The following is a 26,306-nucleotide window of genomic DNA, read 5'->3' on the forward strand; positions in this document are numbered from 1 at the left end:
GTAGTACGAATTTTTACTCGGAATACACGACGCAATTTCAAGTTTTTCGCGTTGGGAATTGCCTGTTTCTATATAATTTGTTTCTAATCCTCGATCATACTAGTCGTTTCAAAAGTTCGTGTGAATCGATAATACTGAGAAGATCTGAAAGGTCAGCCTGTTATGAAACAGAAGGACATAATTTAGAACCAGATAGCAGCATGGAATAATCAAGAACATTTCATCCCGCCAGGAAGATGGCTTCTATTCGAAATAAATATGGACGGGGTTTTCATGGAAAATGTAGGTACTGATACGTAAAGTCTGAAACCAAAGTAAAACAAGGAGTGTTTCACGTGAAACCATCGTGTTTACATAGCAGGTGGGCCAATCGAGTGAATTATTCGGTGTCACCGTAGATTTCACTGACTAGTGCCTTGGTTATCCGTTCTACTTTGAGAAATTCCATAAAAGGTGCGCTACGGAAATATCTGTTCCAAAACCGAAATACGTCGTAAAATAATTAAAACGAAATCCACCTAAATCGATGGTTACGAGCAATGATTATTCATATCAGATTTCAAAGACTCCGATCACACGCTACGATTTTTTAACTCGGTTATGGGTCGCTTCTATCAGGCTTCAAACATAAAGAGGATCAAACGTGTCTCGAGAAATTGGAAAATGGGATCGGCTTTGATCTGTCGCTGCGCTACCTTAAAAGAATTCATCTTCTCGTTGATTTGATTTCCGCAACTGTTGGAACGATGCGCGCGGTAAAGAAAAGATACTTGAAATTATCATATGAATCTGAAACTACATTTTCTAATGAAATATTAATTGCAAAGTTCATTCAATGTCAATGTATCTTTAATCAAATAATGCTTAATAAGAAAATATCCGTTCGAAATTACTGGAACGAAAGAATATTAGGAAACGAACTAGTATTTCCTTTTTCAAAACAGCACAAAAGTACATTGGACAGCGAATGAGGATGATGAATGTGTGCCATTTAGGCTTGATTGCGCACCGAAAAAACTGAGTTTTCCGAAAACAAAAAATAGCAGGTAATCCATAAATGTACAATGTATTGTGGCCTCCTCGTTATAGCGAAGTTGGCACGAAGTCATGCACGGAGAGGATCGTTGCAGCGTTGTAGGAATATTTATACGTAGATATACACTAGACTTGTATACGCTAGATTTTTTATCGTATCTTCCTACTACCCATTACGAAATACACTCAGCACTTAAAGATGGCGAAATTTCGTGCACGTTGTAGGTCGCACGTATGTATCATTGATTTTATGTACCTTTTATGGATAAGTGGTACAAAGAGTTTCTGAAAAGCTGAACACATACAAAGAGCACTTTCATCTTGGTCGATTCTCGATCACTCGCGTCTGCATTTCGAAGCGCAACCTTGGAGGGTCTCTTTCCGGAATGTTGCTTCAGCGCGATCGTCGTCGCAAATGAGTCCAACGAGAATTTCCTCGTCGGGCAAACGAGATTTACGCTAGAAAGGGACTTAATTGAAAGCAGAGCATTCCCTCTTCGTAACAACATTTTGTCGCCATGATTTATTTTTTTTTTTTTTTACCAGGAAAAAACAATATTCAATCTCGTAAGCTGCTGTTGACATTCCGCAGTGGAACAAGTATAATTTTCCCTAGCTGCTTTCATTAAGATTACTCGTTTCTTCCGTTTTACTTCTATCCGGAAGTTCTGAGTGATTTTACACAAAAATAAAATAATGGAGATAAAAGGAAAGTCGAGGTGAAAAGGCGATAGAATGGAACACGACCGAATCGAAATCGAAGAAAGTTGACACTGGATCGATGCTGCTTCGCATGTGCTTTCCCTTCATAGCTACATATGTCGAATGTCCGAAAGGTCAGTGCGACACGGTTTGCAATACTGTAGCTTACACCTACAAACTGTTCAGAAATCACTTTGGAACTTGTAAGTAATTCGATTCAGCATTTCCGCAATAGCTCTCCCTAGTCGTTCGTAGTTCCTGTTACTATCGATTTTCTATTATCTATTCACAATCCAAATATTTGTGTTCTTTATCTACGTATCAAATATTCTATCTGTGTACAATAATACTCTACCTATGTATGAAATTTCAACGAGGGGCGGAAAACATGTACTTTATTAATTACAACGACGCTTACAACGCTTCCAATTAATTATATGTTTTAAGAAGGAAAATTTATTAATACCGTCTTTACATTAATTGATGCTTCATTTTCTAAAGGAAGGATCGTCTTTTATTCTTTCCCTCTCATTATTATACTCTCCCCCTTTGTCTATTATTTTTTTACTGATCGATTCTGTCGAGTTTTGTTAAATAGCATCGCATTGAAATGACAGTTCGCGGCATCTAACAAAGTGTGTGAAATAAGTGACGAGAAATTGCGATTCTGTTACTTCGGAATAGACGTAAGAAATATCTTAAAATTCAACGGATAAACTGATCTGTATCCCAGAGAGTTGCCGCATGTCCTCTAACATGGCAGACAAAACCAACAGCTGAGTTTTCTTCACAACGCTGCTCGCAACAAGACGAATAAACATTGTGTGACTAGACTGACTCTGTCATGGGATCATAGCAAGGACAGCCGACATCGTCTAATAAAGCGTACTGACTTTCCCGCAACGGAGCTTGCCATCGTAGAATTTTTATCAGTAGATAAATTCAATTATGTCAGCGTCATTGAAAATTTGAAATGTAGAACTATATAACCAAGAGAAATATTTTTCTCCGCGATAGTATTTCATATTTAAACTTCCTACGAATAGAATCGATTTTAGTATTCTGACCAGCATTATAACAAGGCAAAATAGAAAAATTTATTGTATTTCTCACTATGCAACGAAAATGCTAGATTCGCGTCACGTATTAGGAAAATGTGCAAAACATATTGGATATAAGGAATCGCACCGATCTTAGGCCCGATGCGCACGTGTGGTTTTTGTCGTTGTTGTCTCGCTACGATCATATATCCTTCCTTTTTTCCCAGTTAAAAACAACGAAAACAAACATGTAATCACACCGACAAGAGTCATACGTCTGTACTGGGCTTAAAGGGATTTAACCTCGTAGGTACGATGCGCCACTATAGTTTTCGCGGATGTCATCTTACATTCTACTGACTCATTCGCTCATCGCTTCAACCAAATAATCTTTTTCATTTGTCTTGCTTGACACTTTTCTTGTCCTCGTAACGTTTTATAACAGTGTTAACAATATACAGGTAGAATATATAGTCTTTGTTTTTGATATGCCAGTGTCAAATATCAATTGTTGCTTTTCGTTAAAATAAATATACCATTATTACGTGCTCCTTTTAACATGCCGATCCGTATCCTTATAACTTTTTAAAATATTCAAGCTGAAAATGTTGCTTCAAAATAGAAAACGAAGAGCAATTTGAAAAACACTATCACGCTATGGGTGTGAAAATTGTGACGTAGGTCTATATGTGTCGTACGGTACTTTAAAATATATCACACGCAATTGTATTATTAATTAGTAAAGTAAATTATTGAAGTTGAAATGTATGCATCATATCTTTGAGAGAAATTATAATTTAATTATCAAAAACTACATTCCAATGAGCTTGCGTAGAGAACAGTATTATCCGACACACATTGCAGTGCTGTATCGTTTACGTGTAATTCGCGTCAAACTCTGCCCTACAGAGAAACAACCCCGCATAAAATTCAACCTTACCTAAGAGATTAAAGGAAAAGAAGGAACGGGTTTCGTGCGATATCACTACTTCGCTCTGACTCTGAATAGAATCCATTTCGCCATAGATTTCACCAACTTAGTTTGTCTGTGTTCGTCTCGTTCTGCTCTTCTAAGAAACTAACGAGCCATATCCGTGAAGTTGGAGGGGGCCGCTCTTTTATGTGGTCGGGCAAAGGAAACTAAACGAACGTGCGAATCACGCGGCAGTGTTTCGTACGGACAGTTCTCATTGTTAATCTTTTGGTAATTAAATAACGGCGAGAATCGAGCGTCTTTCTCATGGATAGATGATGTGCATAAAACGGCAAAACAAATTGCAGCAGCAAATTCTTCACCGACACCGACTACAAAACCGCTCTCTCCGGTGGTCCAACATCCTGTCTTGTATTCGATTCATTCTCCGGTGAACCCAAAGCAATCGCTCCGCACAATCCACGAAAATAAAACGGACGAGTTTGTTCGATCAACTGCCTATAACATGGAACAAGACCTTGAAAGATCAACTCTTGGTGAAGTAGCTCCCTTATAATAGAATAACTTGATCGGAACCGATTTGCATAAAATTTCACGAGGGCCCTTGCTCGTACGTGCCGCTATCGTGAAACTCCTTATAAAATCCATGTTTTGCCACCATATTCTTTAAGATCTCGCGTAATCAAGCGTTTTGAAACACGATGGAATTAAATCTGCGACAAGAATTAGTACATCATGCTCTCCTTCCGAAATAAGCTTTAATTTGTCAATCGGGAAATACATTAAAAATCTCGCATTTATAGAATGATAATCCAAACGTGGGAATGAAAATTTACCAAGACGTTGTACTCGATGATACTCATCTATAAGATGAAAAGTAAATTTCACACGTTCGAGACTATTTTTCTTTTCGAGCAAAAGAGTACATCGAAGATGTTTGAAGAGCAACGTTACGTACTTGAGACGAAATTTCAAGTTGAGACTCGCGTAACGCGTAGTCATCGACAAAATTATTTTAAGTCGACCATAAAATAAATGACCAATTGAAACTGGTAAAGGTTGTTAGGGAGCATTGATAACTGGCTCCTAATATGGTTACATGCTTCGGTAAGTCTGTCGCATATTTGCATGTTCGATTGCCAGAGAGACAACTGGAAATTACGTTCGCGCTTTCGAACAACGTAATTTATTTAAGCTACTTTCCCTCGAAGCAATCAATGCTCCCTCATTTGCATATGGATATACACTGATTCGCCTGCTAAAAACATTATCGAATAGATATTTCGAAACCTCCTAGTTCGCGTTACTTTGCGCCTAGTAATTTGGCTGCATGGCTCGTTAACAAACACAACCATAGTTTTACGTTCGACTGAAATAATCGTAAGTTCGTTTAGACCAAACGGTGTTTCCAAAACGATAAATCGTCGGATGATTTGTTGATCAAATTGAACGTGAATGTAACTTTCCGCTATAAAGATCCCTGTATACATTGAAACGTGTTACCATGCATATATGCGGGTTACGTGAAACCTATATAAACCAGTTTCAGTTTACCTCCACATTACCGATTCTTCTCAGCGTTGGTGTGATGCGAACGTTGAAACGCGTGATTCAAAATCTTTGATTATTTTCCAACTCCAGTATTATTATCAATAACAGGATTGATTACAAAAAATAAAAACTTAAAAACTATAAAGAAATGTGTACAGCGATGGTTAATTAGGAAAATGAATGATGAAATGAGTAAATGAATCTAGTGATTGTAGAAATTATTTGCGTTTTTAATATTCATTGGATAAAGTTCGCCCGAGGATTGAAAAATAAAATAGAATGATGAAGGTCTATTATAAATTATATTCGGTATCGATGTCGCTCTTTTACCCGTTGAAACCTGCGTTCTAGTCGGGCCTTGCTCACCAACTAAGACGGAATTCTGTTTCCTGCACCTATACTAATGCATCGATTGTGCGTTGCTTCTGATGTCGATTCGCCGACACCGAAATACATACATTGTTACATGCATCATAAAACCTAAGTGTCGATATATGTATCTCAACATGTTTCAATGTCTACAAGGGCCTTAAAATTAAGAGGGAAAGACTTTGAGGTGACTATACCGATCGAAGCATATAGTGACGTTGAAGTATTCTCGCACAAACTTCTTCCTGCAAGTCCGAGAGAAGTTTGAAAACGTCGGCGAAAAATAAGTTAGAGGCGAAGGATTTCAGTTTGCGAAGAATGTTTCGAATCCCTGGTGTTCTTTTGCAACTAACACTGCTGCTGCTCCGGTAACCGTTGCTTTTCATAAATTACATTTCTCATGGAAGATATATAGAATGGTCTTTGAACGAAAGGAAACAATAAGGATTCGTTGAGACGGCTGAATCGCAAAGTGAAATTCGAAAGAAATCAACGAGTAAATAGTCGTTTGATGAACGAAGTATATCTCTCCGTTCGAGGGAAAATGCAAGAGAAACGAGCGTCTGCGCATTACCAGGACAGGCTGTCACGAGAACTCCTGTAGGAGACGAGGCTCGCAGAATTCCACGGAGCCAACAGTGCGCGAACCGCCAGCACGCGACGCGGTTGCTCCGACGCGACACCTTCTGCGCTCATCGTCGCTACGGATTGCCTACGGTTAGGTTCTAATACGCTTCTGCACGCCATTCTGTCTTGCATCTTTCGCATTCATTCCACTTTCACTTTTCTTCCGCCAAATGTCAAGAAGATATCTGATACGACTATTTTCGAAAAACAGCGCAGACAAAAGCAAGAGACAGAAGATACGAATGACTTGTGTTACGCTTGCAACTGGTTGTCCGTACGCCCTCGTATTTCTCCAACCCATTGTTTCTTTTTTATAATAGAGAGTTCGTCGTCGTTTGCAGCTTTATCGTACAAACGTAATAGATCATAAGTAAATAACACAAAGACCGAATGCTCGGATATATCCCGGAGCAAGCGAGTAACCAGATTATACGGCGCTCGTTACCCGTGAACAAAATGTCATCATGAACTATCGTTGGTTCACAGTGCAACGCGAGAACGCACAGTGAATAAACGCGCAAAACGTATTTACAAAGTACACTTCTGCGATGAAAGAAAAAACTCGATGACAGAAGCAAACAGGGTGAAAAAAAGAGACTAATCAAGATATCTTTCTAATGGGAACTTGTTTGAAAGTTCGGGAGAAGTGCAGGTATTTTCGAAGGATAAAGGATACAAAACAATGTCGATGAAAGAATCAATTTACGGGTCACGGTTCGAGTAAAGACTTGGTGGAAAGGAAGCAAACGGCGATAACTGCCTGTACAAAAACTGTATAACAATTATTAGTTATTGCAAGTATTATCTTAAAAGTGACACGTTTATCGAAGAAAATTCAAACAGATTGGTTCGAGTGTTATAAAGTTCAAAAGAAAGGAAAGAAACGTCTACGCAAAGATATTCGAAGAAAATCGATGTGGACGATTTCTTCAAATTCATTTCCAAGAAAAATGCGACGTTTGAAGCAATATTACGTGATTTTACGGTAATTCGTACTTTTTGATCCCTTTTATCTGACATAAATATCGTAAAAGCCTCTCGTCCCAACTTTCAGCGATTTTTTTTACGAGTATAGGAAACCCGTAGTTAATATCTCGATTACAGAGTAAATTTTCACGATATTAAATTTGCCTAAAAAAGGGGAGAATACCGGTGTTATAAAAAAAATTGTTCCTGCTGAATATCAACTTTCAAAAGTATCAGACCATTTGTGAAAACTACGTTGAAAGTTGCCCCATTTACGGCATTGTTTCGCTTATCTGCTTAAGAAAATATTCTAACTTTACGGTTTGCTGCTACGTACTTTTACGGAAAAAGTATTTATAAAGGTCAGAAAGGCTCTTTGATACTCCGTGCAACTTTAAGAAACTTTACGCGGCCCCTAATCTCTGGTTTTATGCCACTTCCAAAATCTACATTATCTCCTTCGATAATGAAAAATAATTTGTTGTCGCTGTTTCAACCAGACTCTAACGATGGTGGAACATTTGTGTAAAAGTGTACATGAAAGTTCCGTAAATAAGTAAACGGATCAAGTAGTAAACTCGCCCAAACGAAGCTTTTAAGGCCGCAACGAACCTCCGTGTCTCTCCATTAATTCTAATAAATGCAATTGATTAAGTTGCATGTGACTCGCAAACATAGTGCTTTCCTCGTATCCGCTATGAACAAATACATCAAAATTTTGAAGTACGTTAACAAATTCGTTTGTTATTTCGGTCATTTCAATTTCACGATAACGTACATTATCGTCGAAACTTTCCTACTCCGTTGTGCAATTTCGCGTTTAAACGAAGGCGCACTTCGTCACTCTGTGACTCAGTTTCGTGATGGGTTGCGTTAACGAGTTTAAAAAATAATGAGACTTACTAAATTGAAATTCTTTAATGAAAGTGAAATTCCATGCTTTAATACAGCTTTGTCACCCTGAATATACCTACATATCGGGGCCACTTCATGAATCTGTAACCGAGAGATTAGAGAGCTGCTATACGATAATAATTTACACGCAATTATGTTTGTCGACTTTCCACAACGTGGAAATTGTAGAAATGTCCACGCTTTGATGTTATAGATCATAATTTTCGTTTGCCGTTTTAGAAACAAGAAATTGCTACGGCATGAAAACTTAGGTAAAAATTAATGAACTTTTTTCTGCTTTAGCAGCAGAAAGTCTGCTTGCCTTTTTCCTTGGGATTCTCTTTCGTTTTTTCATTCCAAGTTTTCCTAACCTCATTATTCGAAATGTATGGTATCTCGCGTTTGGTATTTGCGAGAAGAATAGATACGTTTATCTCAGGATAATTTAAAAATTAAGAGAAACCATTCTATGGAATACGCCGGTTTCTCGATTTTTCGTAATTCCCGTCCTCAAACAACAATTCATCATCAAATTACATTTTTAAATCATCGCTCCGCAGTTTCTACTGTACATAGATTATTTCTATGAATTTTTGTGCTTAGACGTCGCCAACGCGGTGATGATCCCGGAACATCCGCCGCAAACGAACACATCTCGCGAAACTGCTGTAAACGTGTATCGAACATGAACGAGATGAACGTAGTATTGAATTCGAGAGTAGTAATCCCTGTTCCGATACCCCGAGGGAATGGCATATTCTGTTTCCAGATACGCAAAAGCAATCATATGGCTCGTACGATCCATCAACAGCGTGCATCTTTTGCTACAAACTTATTTCTGCCACAAATCTTAAAGAAGGCAAGGAAGGTTGCATAGCTGATTGCCTTTTTAAAACATTTTTCTTTACCTCTTCGGTTCATCCTCGCAGGAATCCTCGCACCATTAGCAAAAGAACTGATCTCCTGTTTGCGCCTTCAGTCATAAACAAATTACCTCATCCATCTAACGATTATTATAGCGTTTTCTTAATGTCGTAATATAGTTTTTCAGGGAGAAAGACTTTGGAGGCTGTATTCCATGCTGTAACAAACAATTTAATGGACAGCGAGTAATATATCGATAACAGTTGGAAACGTTACGCAACTCTCTCTACATGTACACGAATGTCATCTCTTTATTTGCTTCTCAGTTGCCCTTTACTTACCAATATAACGCTACCATTAGTCTACATTTACGTTTTCTTTCTTTCATCTGTTCTTCGCAAGGAAACAGACCAAGCATAAAGAAGCTCGAGTTCACGTGGTGTGGTGTGGTGTGGTAGGTCAGGGGGTCGAGAGGCCCACCATCTCTGCTTTAGACTTCGGAATCTCCACTCTTCTGACAACTGACTGCCTATCGAAAGTGTCACAGGTTATGTTGGTTCCGTTCTTTGCTCGATTCGAGCAGCCCGAAATAAACTGAGGGTAGGCGGGATTATATGAAACCGATCTGTAGAAAATGCTGCCTTACAGTCGATTCGATAAACCTGTCGATATTCGGGAAACACTACATATTTACTAGGCTCGATAGTTAGGCTAAGTCGCGAGATTCATTTACATTCTATTGTCGAGGATAAGGATTTAACGCGATACTTGAAAAAGACGCAATTAAACGAAAGCTCTAGTGAATTTTTAACGCTTTTTCTTTCAAAAAAGAAAAGAGTTAAAATATCGAATTTAGAAACGTTATTGTGTAACCGCTCCATTTTCTCAACATTTCGTCGCGCACGTCAGGATGCGATTAGAGTTAGAAGATACTGATACTGATTTCGATGCTTACACGTGCTTATAGTCTACCTTGTACAAACGTGATATGTACGTATATCTATACATAGAAATTTGAAATTCAATTGACATTTTCATGTATAATAAAAAAAAAGACACTGAAAATAGCATGCAATAAAGCTGCATCAGTATCGCAGTTTAAAAAGTCACATTGGAGTGCGTAACAATGGCGGCCGTTGCTCGCTATAGAAAGTCAATTACGTTAAAACTTCTAGAGGGAATCTTTGTTCGCTCGTAAGTACAGTTTTACGTAACGCGAAGGGAAGCGAATAAACTAAATCCCATTGTTTAATCGCTATCATCGTTTACGCGTACTTAGCTCATTCAAAGAAGGTCAGAAGCTTCTCTAACGCAACCATAAAAGGGTACTAGAGCTCATTAACATAGCCTGTGCAATTGTGTGTGTATACGTGTTCCCGTTTCTGCGACATTACGTTAAGCAGACTGGGCGCACAGATTTTCTATCCGTGAAGCAGAAACAGCGTTTGGTACGATACTTCTCGATAAAAGTATATTTATTGTTGCTGAAGTTGACAGATGTTGGCAGTTTTGTGCGGCGAATAGATTTGCTGGAATTTATTAATCGTAATAAAGGAGAAACAATAGACAGAAATGGCAAACGATATCTCCCGTCCCTATAAATTCCATTAAGAGACAGAATAACAGCTACAACATTATTCCTCCCTTTTTGCAATGCTAATTGCCCGTTACCAAGTTCACACGATCACACGATCGACCTGGACTGATATATACATACACGTGCACATATAATGTATGCGAAAAATCTTTGTTAACAGACAAACCGACTAAACTGGAAATTTTCTGCGCGGTTTCAAAGACGGTTTAAAGCGACATATACATATTTACGAGAATATTAATTATATTATTCCGCATTGAGAATAAAGTACGTGTATGTTAATTTTCAGATGAGGACAAGCCGACAAAGCGCCCTGAGTCGTCGAAACAGCGACGGCGACTGATTATGACGCGCGTCCATACGCGCCGCGATTTCTCTCGTCTCCTCCTGCCATTCTCATCCTCTGAGACCTTTCACCTTTCTTGCAACCTAATCCTTCTCCTTCTCGGTCTCGCCTCTGTTCGTAGCGTTCTGCCGTGCAATGAAAAGGCGAGGTCTCAAAGTCATGATCTTACATCGTTTCCTTACCTCGTCGACACCGCGGGTAGAAAGTATTCTCGAAGAGTTCCCGACGATCCTCGGGAATTGATACAGCATGGCTTGAACGAGTACGAAATTTCCGACTCATCGGATGAACCCGACGGGACAGGAATTCACGTCGATCGAATCTCACGAAGACGAACGAGTGCATTAAAACGAGTTAACCACGTGACGAATAAGTTCGTCGCATCATTCGGTAAAGATAATCGTGCGTATTTGCGCGACGACTCGCGATTCGCTACGGTCACGGCTGATATTGTGAACGGTTACTACGGCGAGTCTCGCACGCGACACCAGAAGCGGAAGTTTCGACGGGAAAATGATATACTACTAGCCAATATCGACGACCAAATCGGTGGTACGACTTTGATGAACGGTGTAAGTTATCGCGATGAAAAACATATTGAGCTGAGAATGAAAAGGAACTTTGACCGGAAGCATAAATTGGAGAGGAAAATGAGAATGAACCTTCTCGGTTTAGAAGAATCGTTTCACGATTGCGAAGAATACGGCGAGGAATTCACGGAGAACGACGACTCGAGATCTACCAGAAGAAATAGGTCTGATAAAGTCGCGGATAATTCCGAAGCGAAAAGAAACAATGGGACTGAGAATTCAGTTCATTCGATGAAAGTAAATGGCAATCTGTCACCGACTTCGAATGAGAGCAGCGAGGACCCTTTTACGGGTTTCGAGGGCTCGCAAAAATTTCCTATAAAAGTCACGTACAAGCCGCCTATAGCAGCTCAAGTCGAAAAGTTTGATAGAAGGCACTTTGGTCCGCCTAAAATGGATATTCCCGAAACCACAATCGCGTCATATCCGTCGACCATGCCACCGGATCTACCAAAAAGTCCCGGCAGAGACGTCCTTCACCGACATCGTAAAGTCGATGAGAATACAGAGGAGGAACGAAGACAGGAGGTGGCCATCGACGAGCATGAGAAAGCCGACGACATCACGGATGATCGCTGGCTACCCGGCGCATCGTCTGGTCGACGATCCTCCAATATAGCCAGCGGAAAGTCTTTCCCAGAAGAAAAGCACGTCTCCGCGTCTTCAACGTCTTCTCCAATGTTGACATCGCCTAGTGATAAGTATTCGATGAACGAGTCGCGTATCGACCAAGACACAGAAGAAATTGAAGAATCCAGTGTTACAGTGCCGAATGTGAAATCGTCCGAAAAGATAAACATAACTATCCTAGGTTTATTCGAGATGACACGAGGTTCTGAACCTAGACCGGAAGGAACTAGCGAGTTACAAGCAGCCAGATTAGCCGTTGAACGGGTCAACGAATTGAATGTCTTATCCAAGTTTCGTCTGCGTCTTATTCACAACGATACCAAGGTAAAAACAAAACATTTCTATTCTATCGGATATATTTTCCAAGAGTTCAACCAGCTACGCTTTCTATATTCACAGCCTTTGCTTTATGATGGAAAAATCGTGGGTAAAATATGGCGACAGCATGAAATACTTTACTTGCTAAGAAAGTTTCGTTATTTATAGTCATCGCCGCTGATTCTCCAAAGAATACGCGCGTATCACGATTGTCGCGTGAAAAATGAATCGGTCATCGAAAAGACGACGCTTTCGACTATCTCGATGTAGCGTAACAATTTTTCTTCCAAAGAAATAATATTATGTGCACACATGAACATGTGTTCCATGCTGTTGAATCTCAAAGCGCTCACGGTCCTAATAATTTCGCGCTTTTTCCCGCGACAGAATGTTTTCAACAAACTCATCGAAATGTTGAACGCTATGTGGATCAAAATTTCACTTCCAAATTAGATCCGCATTAATTTGCAAATTATGTATGTTTAAAATTTCGGTTCTAGTCTGTTTCTGCGGCTAGCCGGCGAAACTGTGGTTCGCGCAAAGGAAAATTCCATGACGTAACGAGAAGTCGTATTAAACTGAAGTTAAACCGCGAGATAGCAACCCTGGCTTTTATTATTTTTTAACCGGACTACGCGCAACAACTATCAAACTGTTTTCCACGATACCAAGTTTTGTTTCCCCCGTTTATATCAACTGACATTTTCCGTAGGCGCGGCTACGCGTTCCCGATAACCGCCGTGTAACAGGGATCGTTGACGCTTCGTTGAAAAAAAATGTAACTTTGTGGTGTGCAATTAAACCGCTAGACTTTGTTTAATCGGGACAATACACACTCGTGTAATTGTATTAGTCTTTGTACGGGAAAAACTGCCGTATTAAACTGTTACTTTCCGCAATAATTTCCGTTTATGTGCTATATCGTCTTCGTATAAACACTACCGATCGTTTAAACGCACACCTTTACGGAAAGTGAATCAACGAAACGAAACAGAATGAAACGAAACGAAGTAAAAAATTAAAACAGCATGATTCACGCAACGTCACTTGCGCTTTTATTGCGTTCAAGTATGTAACTTTCATGGTATATTGTGCGAGGGAATATTTCACGATTAAGCAATCGGAAAGTGCGATGGAGAAGAAGGAAAGAATCACCTCAATATATAGAGAGTGATACCTTACCTATGAACTTTCATATAAACCAAATTAAGTATCTTTCTTTTATAAATCAGTTTATATTACTTTATATGGTACAAACACCGATCATTTTGCAACTTCGACGTTCGTGGTTCACCATTTTCTCTGTGAGACAAAGTCTCGTTACATACGAGCTCGGAGCATTACATAGCTTTTATGTGTCTTTGCTGAATTCACCGTGTGCATTCATCGGAGTGCGTCGTCAGACCGTTTTACGTTCTCTTTGTTTGCTGTGTGCGTACGAATACGAGGACCTCGATGAAAATGGGATTTAGAACAAGGAATGGCTGTAGGCCATTTGTAATTTAACCAATCCCACACCGGTAAAGTACTCGAAAGGTGGTCCTCTTTATCAAGGATTCGAAAAGATCTAAATTTTTTCTGCATACTATTCTCCACGTTTCCTTTCTGTTCTTCTCTTTCACTCTGTCCTTTTTAATTAGCATTAAACAAATGGTTATCAACGGAATATTCCCGTGTTGATCCTTGAAAATTCTAATTTGTATGCGTTTTATGAAAATTTGTATACGTCGTAACACAATAATAGTTTGTCCTCGTCTTTTTTCCGATTTTCCGTGGCGCGAACTAGCATCGGTGTCGCGTAAAATAGGAGTTGTCCCTTCATAGGATGGAAAATAAGATTTTTGTTCCGACATCGAATGCAACGCCAAAACCAACTAAAGCTTTATTTCATGGCAATTATGCAGAAACAGTGTTGGCTGTTCATATAAAATTTATATAACTATGTTAATAAATAAGATAATACATAGCTTCTCCAAGCTTTTAGGGTCGAGTCACGCTTCTTCTATTTCGAATTAATTATCAAATTATAATTCCGTATATCGTTATCAGCATTGCTGAACTAACCTGTGGAAAAAGAAAATACAAAAACGAAGTAGAGATTTCTGAAAACCTATGGCCCCACTTTGAAATTTATCGACAGCAATTTTTTTGCTGTCGAACCAACTAAAGGCTTTTTGAAATCTCGGAAAGCGAGTTAACGTAGCGTAGACACAAATGCGTGTTCAACGAAAGCACTTTTGTATTTATTCAAAGTACAAACACGCATATTGATTGAGTGCGCCTCGATAGAACCTATCTTCTATCATTTATTCTAGTTCATATCCTGAAAGATAGGACAGCTTATGCGGCTACTGTGCATGTTCTCTTCCAAAAGCTGTGCTACCTACCATCGAAGATTTTTGAAACTGTGTTGGAGGACGTAAATTATGGATATGTTCGATCCATTAAGTTATTTGTATTCTAGTACTAGTTTATTAAATAATCTTCGACTATATACCTCATGGTCGGCCTGCTATAAATATAAATGAATAGGAAAACACTGGGAAGTTAAATCGATCATATACACGATTCCGAAGCGAAACCACATATATCGAACTACAATTATCGACATTACCCCACAACCAATTGGAAAGACCAAAGAAAATCGATTACAATTAAAAAGGCGTAAAATAAAAAAAATCGTTTCTATACAGGTTTTGCATCAATTGGTGAAGTATAAGACAATTAAAGGAACGCTATTATCTCGATTGACCTATCTGTACTTTTATTCTTAATTCTTTTTCTCTTTCCCTTTTCCTCCTTTTTCAATTCGTTTTGTATTCTCTTTCACTACTCTTCGAATCGATCTGGCTATTAACTCGCAAGTTCGTCGAAAATAAAAAGTTTCATTTGGAATAAATTTTCAAATTTATGCCGTGGACAATCTTAATACCTGAACTTCTCCCTGCCTCTTGATGAAGAGGCAATATACTAACCGTAACAAGCTTCAGCGCCATTAAGCTCCAAACAAAAAGCATCGTCTTACGAAACGTCTCCAAGACCGATTTTTTTCTCTTTATCGACGTAAGAGAAAGTTCGATAGAATTCGTATTTTCGTTTCATGCTTCGCTCACCTCAATTCTATTCTCCAAAAGGGCATAGACTACGATGTATGTAGGGAAAAATAGGATCCGATTAAAAGATCAGTTGTTAGAAGGGTGACTTGAGGCGGTAAAGGTAGCTACCTCGAAGAACCTGCAGTGAATTTGAGGGGAACTCCGTTATACGTCCAAGTGAAAGAGGAAAGTCAATAATCGGACAACCACTTGTCAACTAATAATTCGATCGTTATTGGAAGTGCTTGAAACGTCTTCATCTTCGGGGTTTGTCGTTTCTTCATTGCACATTTTTATAATCACACAGCTCGATTATAACCATCGATTAGACCTTTATCTTGAATATGAAACATTTGAATTTCCCAATAGCGGGACATATTCGCATAAAGCGTGTTGGTAAAAAACGACGTTGGGAAAAACTGTATCATGAAAGTAATATCACGTCTAAACTACGATGATAATAAATAAGGTAGGATTAAATAAAAGTGTGATAAAAGTGGCGCCTTTCGAGCAGGATGTATTCCTCTGTTCGACCCTTGTAAGAAAATTTTCTTACGTCTACTCGCGTAGCAGTGTTATTGGACCAGAACAATCACGGAAGAAAAGAACAGCAACGTTTGAGAAATAGCCACGAAAATAGAGATCAGCACTATGGATATGGATATATTCATTGAGCCAGCTCCTAAAAAATTCACAGACCATATATACCCGTCATTCCTGTACTCCATCATCTTCCACCACTCCCTTTCCTCGTCGAACGTATTGCTAAGATTGCGATAGATCCGATACTTTTATCTGCCGTCGTTTCCTATTCATACAGTCTATTGATTGCGCGATCAGCCACGATAGTGACAAATGAAAGATATTTTATGGTATATCGCGTAATCATAAAAGGTGGATATTTTTTCACGATGGACTAGGTGAAAAACTTCGCCTATCGTCCAATTTTAACCATCGACTGGTTGTTCAATTTTTCGAGAAGAACTAATAGCGAACAATGAACGGGAACGATTCAGCAATTACGTGAATACGCGATGATTAACCACGTACACGGTAATTGGCTCGTCACGGATAGTTAATCGAGCAAAATCAAACGCGTCACACGAGTAGATATCGATAAAAATTTACAGATTCCATAGGTAATTTCTGTCGGGAAAATCTAATATACATGGATATTGCAGTGCACCTAAAAGTTTTCAGCGAAAACGTAGCCAAAGCGGTTTCCAAACGAGAATTTAGTTTCAAAACAAGGCAAATGAGTTTAATGAAATGCGCGATTAAAAAATGGAGTTGCAGCATTGAACGCTTTATGAAAATATCAAAAACTCGTATTTTTATTGAAATAAAATGTAGGTGATAAAATCATTCGGCACGTGAAATAATATTTTCTTGACGTGCGAAATGATCATTCGAAATTGGTATAGGAGTTATCGACAGAAAACAGATTGAGTAAAGTGTTCGATTTCCTGTTAGAAAAAAAAAGCATATCGGTAAATTTATAATGAAATACGCCGCTAAGATAATATTTTAGAAAATGAAAAACGACATTTATCGCCGAATAAAGATTTAATAAAAACTTAATGACATCTCCCTCTATATCTCCCATTAATTGCATAAGACGACGCAACGTTCAAAATATTAATTTAATCAAATCCAGCACGAGAAGCTTAAAAAGTGAGAGAAAACGTGAGTCCCGAAGGATACAGTTTCATGATATTTGGAGTTGCAGTATCACTTAAGCTTGTGGACACGAAGTTGTGTCACTCCGTAATATAATGCTGCAGCGAAACAAAGTTGTATGCTAGAACACAGAAACGTTAACCTTAGTATGAACTTAGTTCATTCAAGATTACGCTGTCAAAGCTTGTAAAACGTTTACATGCTGCATCATAAATCCGTATCACTGCGAGGCAAAATCTCTGAAAATTCAATAAAGACAGGCGGCAGATCAGGCCGAGCGCTCGAGCTGTCATGGAACTTAAAAATTTTCCTCTTTTCAGAGAACAGAGTGCTTGCAACCGCGTCGACTCTAAATTGATATATCGCCGCAGCAGCGGAGTTAAAACGGACCTTATTTTCGCTTCGTGTACGAGACAGCTTTTAGATTAGTCCGGTGTGTAAAGAAATATTTTGTTAAAGTTTGCGCGCGACAAGTCGAGCAAGCTGTAGAATCTATCTTCATTTAACGCCACTTCGATGCTCCGTTCACCCTTAATTTGATAATGATAGTTTATCGAAGGTACAATGCAGCAAGATTTCTCACAAACTTTCTACAACCAGATGCTTTACGGCATACAGGGTTGTCGTCTATCAGAAACCACTAACGGAATAGAGTTCGACATAAGTAGTTACGTCCGATTATGACCCGAGTTCAAATTCTCCCGATTATACACGGAACTTATATAAAGTCGTCTAAAATAGTATAATCCCATATACCATATATAATACTTAAAGTTGCAAAATTCTTAAATACGTAATGCTAATTTCTTTGCAGCAATGCTTTGACAGCCGAGGAAACTTTGTAGGTGTATCATACTTTTCATCGTTCGATATTGCTGGCGTTTCTTCCCTTCAGCGAGCAATACTATCTGTTTTGTGTCAACGTTTCACCGACAGGAAACAGATAGCAGTAGCTGTTCTTTGTTAAATAAGCTCTACGTCATGGAAGATTCCTCGAGCTTACTCTTTCATTTGGCCGACTTACAATTTTGTCTCGAAATTCTCTTTTTCACGAAGACATTCGGTGAAAACGAATCACGCGTCATTTTTCTTCCTGGATATTGCTCGATACATTGCTGCCACATTTTTTGCAGTTATTAAATTTTCTCCTTCAGTATAATGATGAAATAGGTCGCTTGTTTCGTATAGAGGTATGACATCCGATCAACGGATGCTAAATGCGTTTCAGCAATCGACAAGATCCTTCGAATTCTTTGTACAGATCTATGATCTTGATCACATCATAAATTCGGATAAACTTTCTAATAAAAAGATATCGAGATCTGGCGTAATTTTCTCCGTCACCACTTTCATAGATCAACGTTTGGATTCCAAATGCAATGATTGTCTAAAATAAAACCGCGTTACGTGATCAAACATAAAAATACGTGATAACGTTGGAATTCGTCCGGCGTAAAATTATAGCTAGCTTTAATCGAGTTATTCTTTCCTTACAGATTGCTAAGGAACTTTTGAAATTTGTTGATCGTATATGAAGAAATGATTCTATGAATTCCCTATGGTCGTGAATTCCGCAAAACTCTAGTCACGTTCCCATTGATTGCAATAAGAAAATTAAAAGAGAATGTCCGAGATTCCAATCATATCGATCAACGATCAATACAGTCGATTTTAGGTTAAAAATGTGAACCATTTAATTCAGTCCTATTAAACGCATCGTTGCGCGGTCGGCCTTTCATTGCGAAACTTTCACGGCGTTCTGGCGTTTATATGTATATCGGATCAAGGTAGAGGCACACGAGCTTGTGACCTGTGCCACGATGTTTGAACTCCTTTGTAAATTCCTTGAGGAAAGTTGCACCTCGAAACGTGGTGGCGTGGAATCTGTAATTTTAATCTCCTTGTCTACTTCCTTTGATACATTCTTTGTAACAGTATTTACAAGAAATATACACGATTTTAATAGAATCCGCACTTCTACGTTTATACGTATCACGTTCATTTAAACGCAAAAATTTGCAAATAGCAAATACAACTTAAATTCGTACCGGGCTTAAACATAATCAAGTTAAGCCTCACGAGACGTTCCTTATGTAAACATCGATGCGACTTTTCTCCACAGTTGTTAACCAAATTTCTATTTTCTCGAAGAAAACCGTCTCGCCTTACCCGTCTAAGACGTACCGCGACGATTCGAAATCGAATAAAAATACAACAACGTACGAGAAGTTGAACTCGGAATCGAAGCTTATCTCGAAAATTCTGTATTTTCTTCCATCTCGGTATCTCGCCGGATTGCACGGTATAAGGCAGACTCTTCAACTGTATGCGAGCTTTCGAGTCCGCCCTAGTCACCCTCTCGCGTTGAATAATTGCTCGTTAAGGCTCACCGGTCCGTCTTCTCTCACCTCACCTTCCTTTCGGACGTATACACGCACATGTACATCAATCTAGCCAAAGTGTTTGCGATCCTTTTCTTCTTTTTCTTGCCTCTCGTTACATGGCGCCTCATAATTGCTTACTTTCTATGCGAAACACGTCTTTCTTTCTCCACCGATTTCACAAACGGGTTTGTTTCACGACGTCACGCCGTTGACGCCTTTCATAAATCATAATTTCGTATTTGTTTTGCGATACCATAGTTGCGACGGAATAAATGAACCGGTTTATCAAAATATCGTAATATCAAACGAATTACACAACGCGTTGAATTTATAACAGGCGCGTTGTAATATCGTACTGATGTCCCTTTTTTTACGTTTTTAGTGCGACTCCGGTGTGGCGGTTGATAGATTCTTCCATGCTCTCTACTCGGCAAAGAAGAACGATCTAATACCGTTGTTACTGGGCACTGCCTGCTCCGAGGTCACGGAAACATTAGCCAAAATCGTACCTTACTGGAACGTGATACAAGTCTCCTTTGGATCCACCGCACCTGCCCTCTCGGATTCCACCGAATTTCCGCTTTTCCTACGAACCGTAGCGCCGGATTCAAGTCACAACTCTGCCAGGATAGCACTCATCAAACATTTTGGGTGGGACACTGTTACCGCTCTCTCGCAAACTGGTGACATGTATTCTCTGGTAAGCACATGAGTCGATGTAGCATTCAACAAGGAAGTTTAATCAAAGATACACGCCGTTCCAGCTTCTCGAGTACCTATGTGTTTAGTTTAATAGATTGCCATTGCGCCACTCAAAATTCCCATGTGACGAACAGTGTGTAAACTAGCTATTAAACTTTAGTCCCTTCGACAGAGCACGTTAAAATAAAGGGTTTACTTATGATGAAATACGAGTTTAATAAGAAAAATCTACTACATTTGTCTCTAAATGATACAAGCAATGTACAACTTTAACATTTACCTCCTTTGCTGCGAGGACGTTGCAGTATCGCTTTTTCGTTTCAGGCTGTGAACGATCTAGTCACGGAACTGGAGCAAGCGAATATTACGTGCACCGCTACTATCACCTTCGCAGAAAACGATTACAAGGAACAGCTGCAAACTTTAAAAGTAAGGCATGCTTAGACTTAAACCTCATTGAATTTTTTTCACTGAATATGCTAGAGATTCGTGGCTGCCCGATGTGGTACACAATCATAATGTATAGTTACGTTTAGAAATCTTTCCACATTTACTTTACCTTTTAGAATACGAGACATATGCAAGCAATTTTAAATCTGTTAAAAAGCGTAGAATTTCAATGTGAGCGTTTAACAGTTGACCGTTTCAAAATTAATATCAGACGCTACAATGCACGGCAAAATTCTCCGAAAAACTATTTATCGTACATTAGAGCGTATCAGGCCGTGTCGAGCAAGGCGAATAATTCGATTAACCGTGATGCTCCGTGCGTCTTTAATCACACTTCATAACTAATTGCTTGTCCGCCCTAATACGATAAAGTTGCATGAAAGATGCGGTGCTTGAGACGAGCGCGGAAGAGAATAATCCCCCTTGTTGAAATGCAATTTTATTCGATTACAGGAGTTGGACACACGAATCATCATCGGGAGTTTTTCACCACAACTGGCGCCACGCGTTTTCTGCGAGGTAAACCTTCGACAGAAATTAAAACTCATGGATGCAAGTTCGTTTCGCCTCGTTGCCAAACTCCTTTATTGTATAATGGTAGAATATGTTTCTGGCAATTGCGTAACTTCTAGCGCGGAAAAATAACGGTGGCCAAAGTCGAGTTACATTTAGGATGAAAAGTTTTAAGTACCAAAACATGGGACAGTTTTACGTCGTGTTGATTTTGCAAAACAATACGCAATAACAAAAATCACCGTATCCATTATATGCGATAGCTTTATGTAAATTTGACCTGGAATTCACTTGAAGTTTTAGTCTTTTAATGAACATTACTAAAAAAAGAAGTATGGAACCCTAGACCGTGTACTTCATCATTTCAAATTTTGACGACTAAAATCGGTTCAAGGACGGAAACGTCACGTTCGCAATCTTATCGTTTCACGAAAGGTCATTATACGTAGATGTCACATGCAGGGAAATGACTCGTGGAAGGATAATGCTAAAAATGAAAAATATTTCTGTATCTGAAAGCCACACTGATTCACGTCCTTTCCCATTATGTCACATCAGAACAGAAAAACAATGGTGCGTACAGATTTTTTGTTTAAAAGTATATTAATTTCGTAATTACAAGATGGCAGATTATTGATAAACATTTACAAACTGCTCTTATTTACATATACAAAGAGATCTAAAATAAAAGTAAGGCGGAACAAAAAGAAAAGGAGCGGAAGGAAGCGACGAGGAAAAATAAGATGGTATACATAACTCAATCATGAAAAAGATGGACTTGAGTTAGCTTTGCTTTCGAAAGCAGAACTTATCAAGACGCTGCATCAAGATTCGCCTCTCCTTTTTTTATTATCACTCTCCGATAATCCAGTACACCGACAATTCTCTTCAAAATACGCGGAAATAAAACGCTTCACGTTACACGCTAAATGTGTCGCGAATTTACGAGCGTTCAAACGCACATCGACAACAGTTCAATTACGAATTTTTACAGACTCTCATAAAATCGCTATCTCCGTGAGAATTACTCTTTTTGGTGTTACCGCCGTGACATTATAATACGCGAAAAAGATTATTTTCGAGTTTCAACGTCCACGAAAGGTTCCACGACATACACAAACTTCACGAACTCAATTCTATTCTACACGATAAATTGAAATTTGTCTATCACGGAGGACTTTACGCCTCGATTTTCAGGCGAAAATCGATGAAATGCAAACACATGGTCATAGCCTGTGTCCCTGCTACGCGAATAATGAACATTGTGTTGAAGTAGGACGCTCTTTCTCTCTCTCTCTCTCTCTCTCTCTCTCTTTCTCTCGTTGTCCTTCTCTCTTTCCCTCATCACTATTATCATGTCAATGGTTTTGTGTTTCAAGACCAGTACTTTCCAAGAACTGCTCGGCAGCTTGTTTATCAGACAATTTTTTATTGTCTAATCGGTTTTCATACCGATAACCATGTAAATTCGATCGCAAGTCGCCGACTTAACTCAAAGTAACCGATATTCTCGACGATATGGGAGATAATCTTTAAAGAAAATGGTAGAAAATTGCATTTACATGACGTATTCACTTGATTGAGGTGACTCGTAAAACTATCACTGCAAAACTAATCGCGGAACAGAAAGGATGAAGATTTGGGTGATCTTCGTGCTTTCAACATCGGAAGTGTAAACATCAGGTTTTTGCGCTTCTAATCTTTGCTTGTGTCTCGCCTGCATGTCAAAATGAAGTTACGTTGGTGGAGTATAGGAAACGGTGTTCTCCTGATTACTATCTATCTCTAAGATTCCAATTAATTCGCATTCTCTCTTGATTCGGTATCGTTTAAATTTTATCTCTTAAATCCTCCAAACTGGAAACGTCCTATCGAATCGCGCGTAGGTATATCTTATATAGGACTTTTTTTATTTCCTCGAACGTCAGAAGTAATATGGAAATAGCCGCGGGAAATATTTACATAAAAATGTAAATTTCTGATTTACAGTTGCTTTCGATCTTTTTCCTTTGTTTCGCATACTCGAAAGATACATAGGAGTTTATTAGAGGAAAAAGATTAAATTTACCAAGTAGCTGAGCAATCGCGCTTCTTGTGAAAACGATTTTTCATCGGAGCGCGCCTCTGACATCTTGACCGACTGTATTATTGCCAATCAGAAAGTAACTACGGCCGGCAAGCAATAACGCGTGCGTGGATGTTCGCAAGCACTAGATCGACGATATCCACATCTTCTCCATTCAAACGATTGTGTTGTTCGTTACTTTTCCGATGTTTAATATTCACAGGTCAGGATCAGCCGTTTATTACGTCGATATGTATTCAGAGGCAAGGTTTTTCCTTTTCTTTGCGCGTACAACGAAACATGGAACGCGGAAACGTTTCTCCTATAAATCAACCGAAAATACAGATAACGCTTACACGAAAACTCGGACGGTGTCGTTTATAAACAGTGGATGCATCCTTTGTTTCGTGACGCGTCTGAACAAAATTTATCGCTAAACCAATCGGCTGTTCTCTAATTACGGACTAATTTCTTAAAAAATAATTACGAATTTTTGTCGAAACCAGCTGAAAATAATCTGAGATCTTCGCTTTTTATAATTCGAATTGTAAATAGTTCGTGGCTTTCGTTTCAATACATCCACATAGAGTGTAGAGGTACAATTTATATCTCTGTATTATCAGTTTTAACGTCGGTGATAGTTCCAAGCGAGAAGAAACATTAAGTCCTGATTTACGTGAAATCGCGTGTTCGAGCGGTAAATACTTCGCTCGCCCTTTCTTTGCTACTGAGAACAATATTATGTCTACGTATTCCAGGCACATTTCTCATTTTCACCGGATGCCTCAGCATGACAACAGTTGCGAATTCACAGAACAGCCTGCATCTTTGGTCGACTAGGGCGCGCCATTCAAACGTGTCCCAGTTTTTTAACTTTGTCTCTGTGCAAAGCGACGAAAGACAATGAGGCGTAAATACGACCGACGATGATTTCCCGATAACCGGCCGGCGATCTCTTCTTCCGGACTTAAAAACTTTAGAAGAGTCGAGCCACGCCGGAAAGGATAAGAACGCTGCATACGAATACATATCCAGCCGTCTCTTCCGAGTCAACGCAATGACATCTTTCGGTCACGTGAAACTCGCTGACTGAGTAGGAAATTTGCTGCTTGAAAACGGAAGGGAAATTGATTATGGGGATCCGCGTTAAAAGTTTTTACTAGTAGCATATAAAAACTGTGTAACGTCAAAGGGACGATACATCATTCAAGACAAAATACCGTAACGATGTCCGTTTCATGTCATTCTAACTGACAAATGACGTTACTAAAATACATTCTATTAGTAGTAGTATATATATATAGCCCAAAATATGTTACGCGTTAGATGAAATAAATCGGCATGCGAGAATAAATAAACGAAAGTAGAGTGGGAAAAAAAGGGAATGGACAATGCGAAAAATGGGGTATATTTTATAAAGACATCTCGAAGGGTCTGAGAACGATCCCCATCTTGGAGTCATTTCTCATTACTCTGATTGTCCGTCGTCTGATGAGATCATAGTAAATATTCATAGTAGGTCAACACGTCTGTTCGATCCTCTGGATGCAATTTGCATTCTCGGAAATTCTCTACAATCACTTTCTTTTCCTTGACGAGAGTGCATTTGATGGTCGATCCTCGAAGTCGAATGTATCGCATTGCGCGGAGAATATGACGCCGCGTTAATTTCGAGGTACATACGACACGAGAGAGAATTGTGTAAAACTGCAGAACTGTAAAACGTCTCGCTCCGTAACGAGTTCATCCGCTCCTTTTTAAAAATAAAAGAGTTATCCAAGTAACCCATATATTCGAGGAAACATAAGAGCACGAAACGTCCACTAAGAGCAAAGTCTAAAGCTCGTCTTATCTAGCTCCGTAAACCAGCGGCTCTCAGCAGCCAGATGAACATTTTCGCTAAATATTCCGTAACTCCGTTAGTCGCTTCCCCTATCAACCGCTCTATCTTTTTTACTTTTTCTTTACTTGTTCTGTCAGGCTTGGAAGTTGGGTATGCACGGAGGAGACTACGCATGGATTCTGCCAGGTGATACGATCGACTTATCGAAGAGGATGGCTAATTCGTTGCACTCGGAACCAGAAGAATGTACGCCCTCGCAGCTCTCTCAAACTCAGAATGGTTTGATCATCGTCGAGAGTCATGGCGCTGCCTTAGAAAACGAAATAAGTTCGTCGGGTCTGGTAAGTACTTTTCCAGTTACCGACACATTTGCCAGAAAAGTTCCATACTAAACTGGAAAACGGAGCATTTCTCGAAAATTCTTCGACCAGAATAGCCCTTCTGCAGTAGAAAATCTTTTGTAGTCTCTCGATATTTTCTATAGATTACAGCAATTACTCGAACCGCCACTGGACCAAAGTCTCTTCCATTAATTAAGTCTCAGTCGATGTTTGACGAAATACTTAATAATATACGCAACGTCGTTGTCGAGAATTAAAAGCGTTAACGGAGTAGCGTGTAGTCTTGGCATGTACATGCTCGTTATAGCTGGCATAGCTGTATAACACACGCAGACCTGTTTTCGCATCCATTAGAGAGAGACGTCGGTGAAATGGTATGGTTGAAAGAGTGTGATAATGGCCAGCAGCTTCCTCGTATCGAACTTTCCACGTTCGAGCAATCGAGCTAATGACGAACTCACATGTTGCTAATTACATTTCACGAGGGAAGAACCTGATCCCGACGAAATTCGAACGGAACGTGCTCCGGAATTGGTTACGTTTCTTCGACATAGCCAACTCTTCTCCGGTACCGTCACACCGTCGAAACTCATCCAGATCCAACCCTCGGTGACTCGCAGTTGTTACGAAACGGTTTGCTTTATACTTTTTCAAACAGCATCATGAATAATTCCGAGTGCATTCAACTATACTGAATATTTACGCGCGCACGTGGAAAACTAGAAATTCACCGTCCCGTGAGTTTTCACGATATCAGAGTCAAAAACGAA

The 26,306-nt window shown here is 39.3% G+C and overlaps 1 protein-coding gene across 5 annotated transcripts in view; it reads left to right on the forward strand.

The window, feature by feature from the left end:
- Window positions 1-6,226: 6,226 nt before the first annotated feature.
- The window catches only part of GABA-B-R3 (gamma-aminobutyric acid type B receptor subunit 3), a 33,016-nt gene continuing 12,936 nt past the window's right edge, over window positions 6,227-26,306 (forward strand). For 3 of the 5 annotated variants that reach the window (XM_069117076.1, XM_069117079.1, XM_069117080.1), the window contains exons 1-6: window positions 6,268-7,243; window positions 10,869-12,469; window positions 20,005-20,322; window positions 20,649-20,753; window positions 21,228-21,293; window positions 25,333-25,536. In XM_069117076.1, the coding sequence (XP_068973177.1) occupies window positions 10,925-12,469; window positions 20,005-20,322; window positions 20,649-20,753; window positions 21,228-21,293; window positions 25,333-25,536 (2,238 nt within the window). In that variant the 5' untranslated portion in view covers window positions 6,268-7,243; window positions 10,869-10,924. Of the gene's footprint in view, window positions 7,244-10,327; window positions 10,431-10,868; window positions 12,470-20,004; window positions 20,323-20,648; window positions 20,754-21,227; window positions 21,294-25,332; window positions 25,537-26,306 lie in introns of those variants that run through there. The other 2 variants (XM_069117077.1, XM_069117078.1) reach the window with 2 other exon arrangements.

Source organism: Bombus flavifrons, chromosome 7, assembly GCF_040668555.2.
Source record: "Bombus flavifrons isolate JBK064 chromosome 7, iyBomFlav1_principal, whole genome shotgun sequence".
NCBI lineage: Eukaryota > Metazoa > Arthropoda > Insecta > Hymenoptera > Apidae > Bombus > Bombus flavifrons.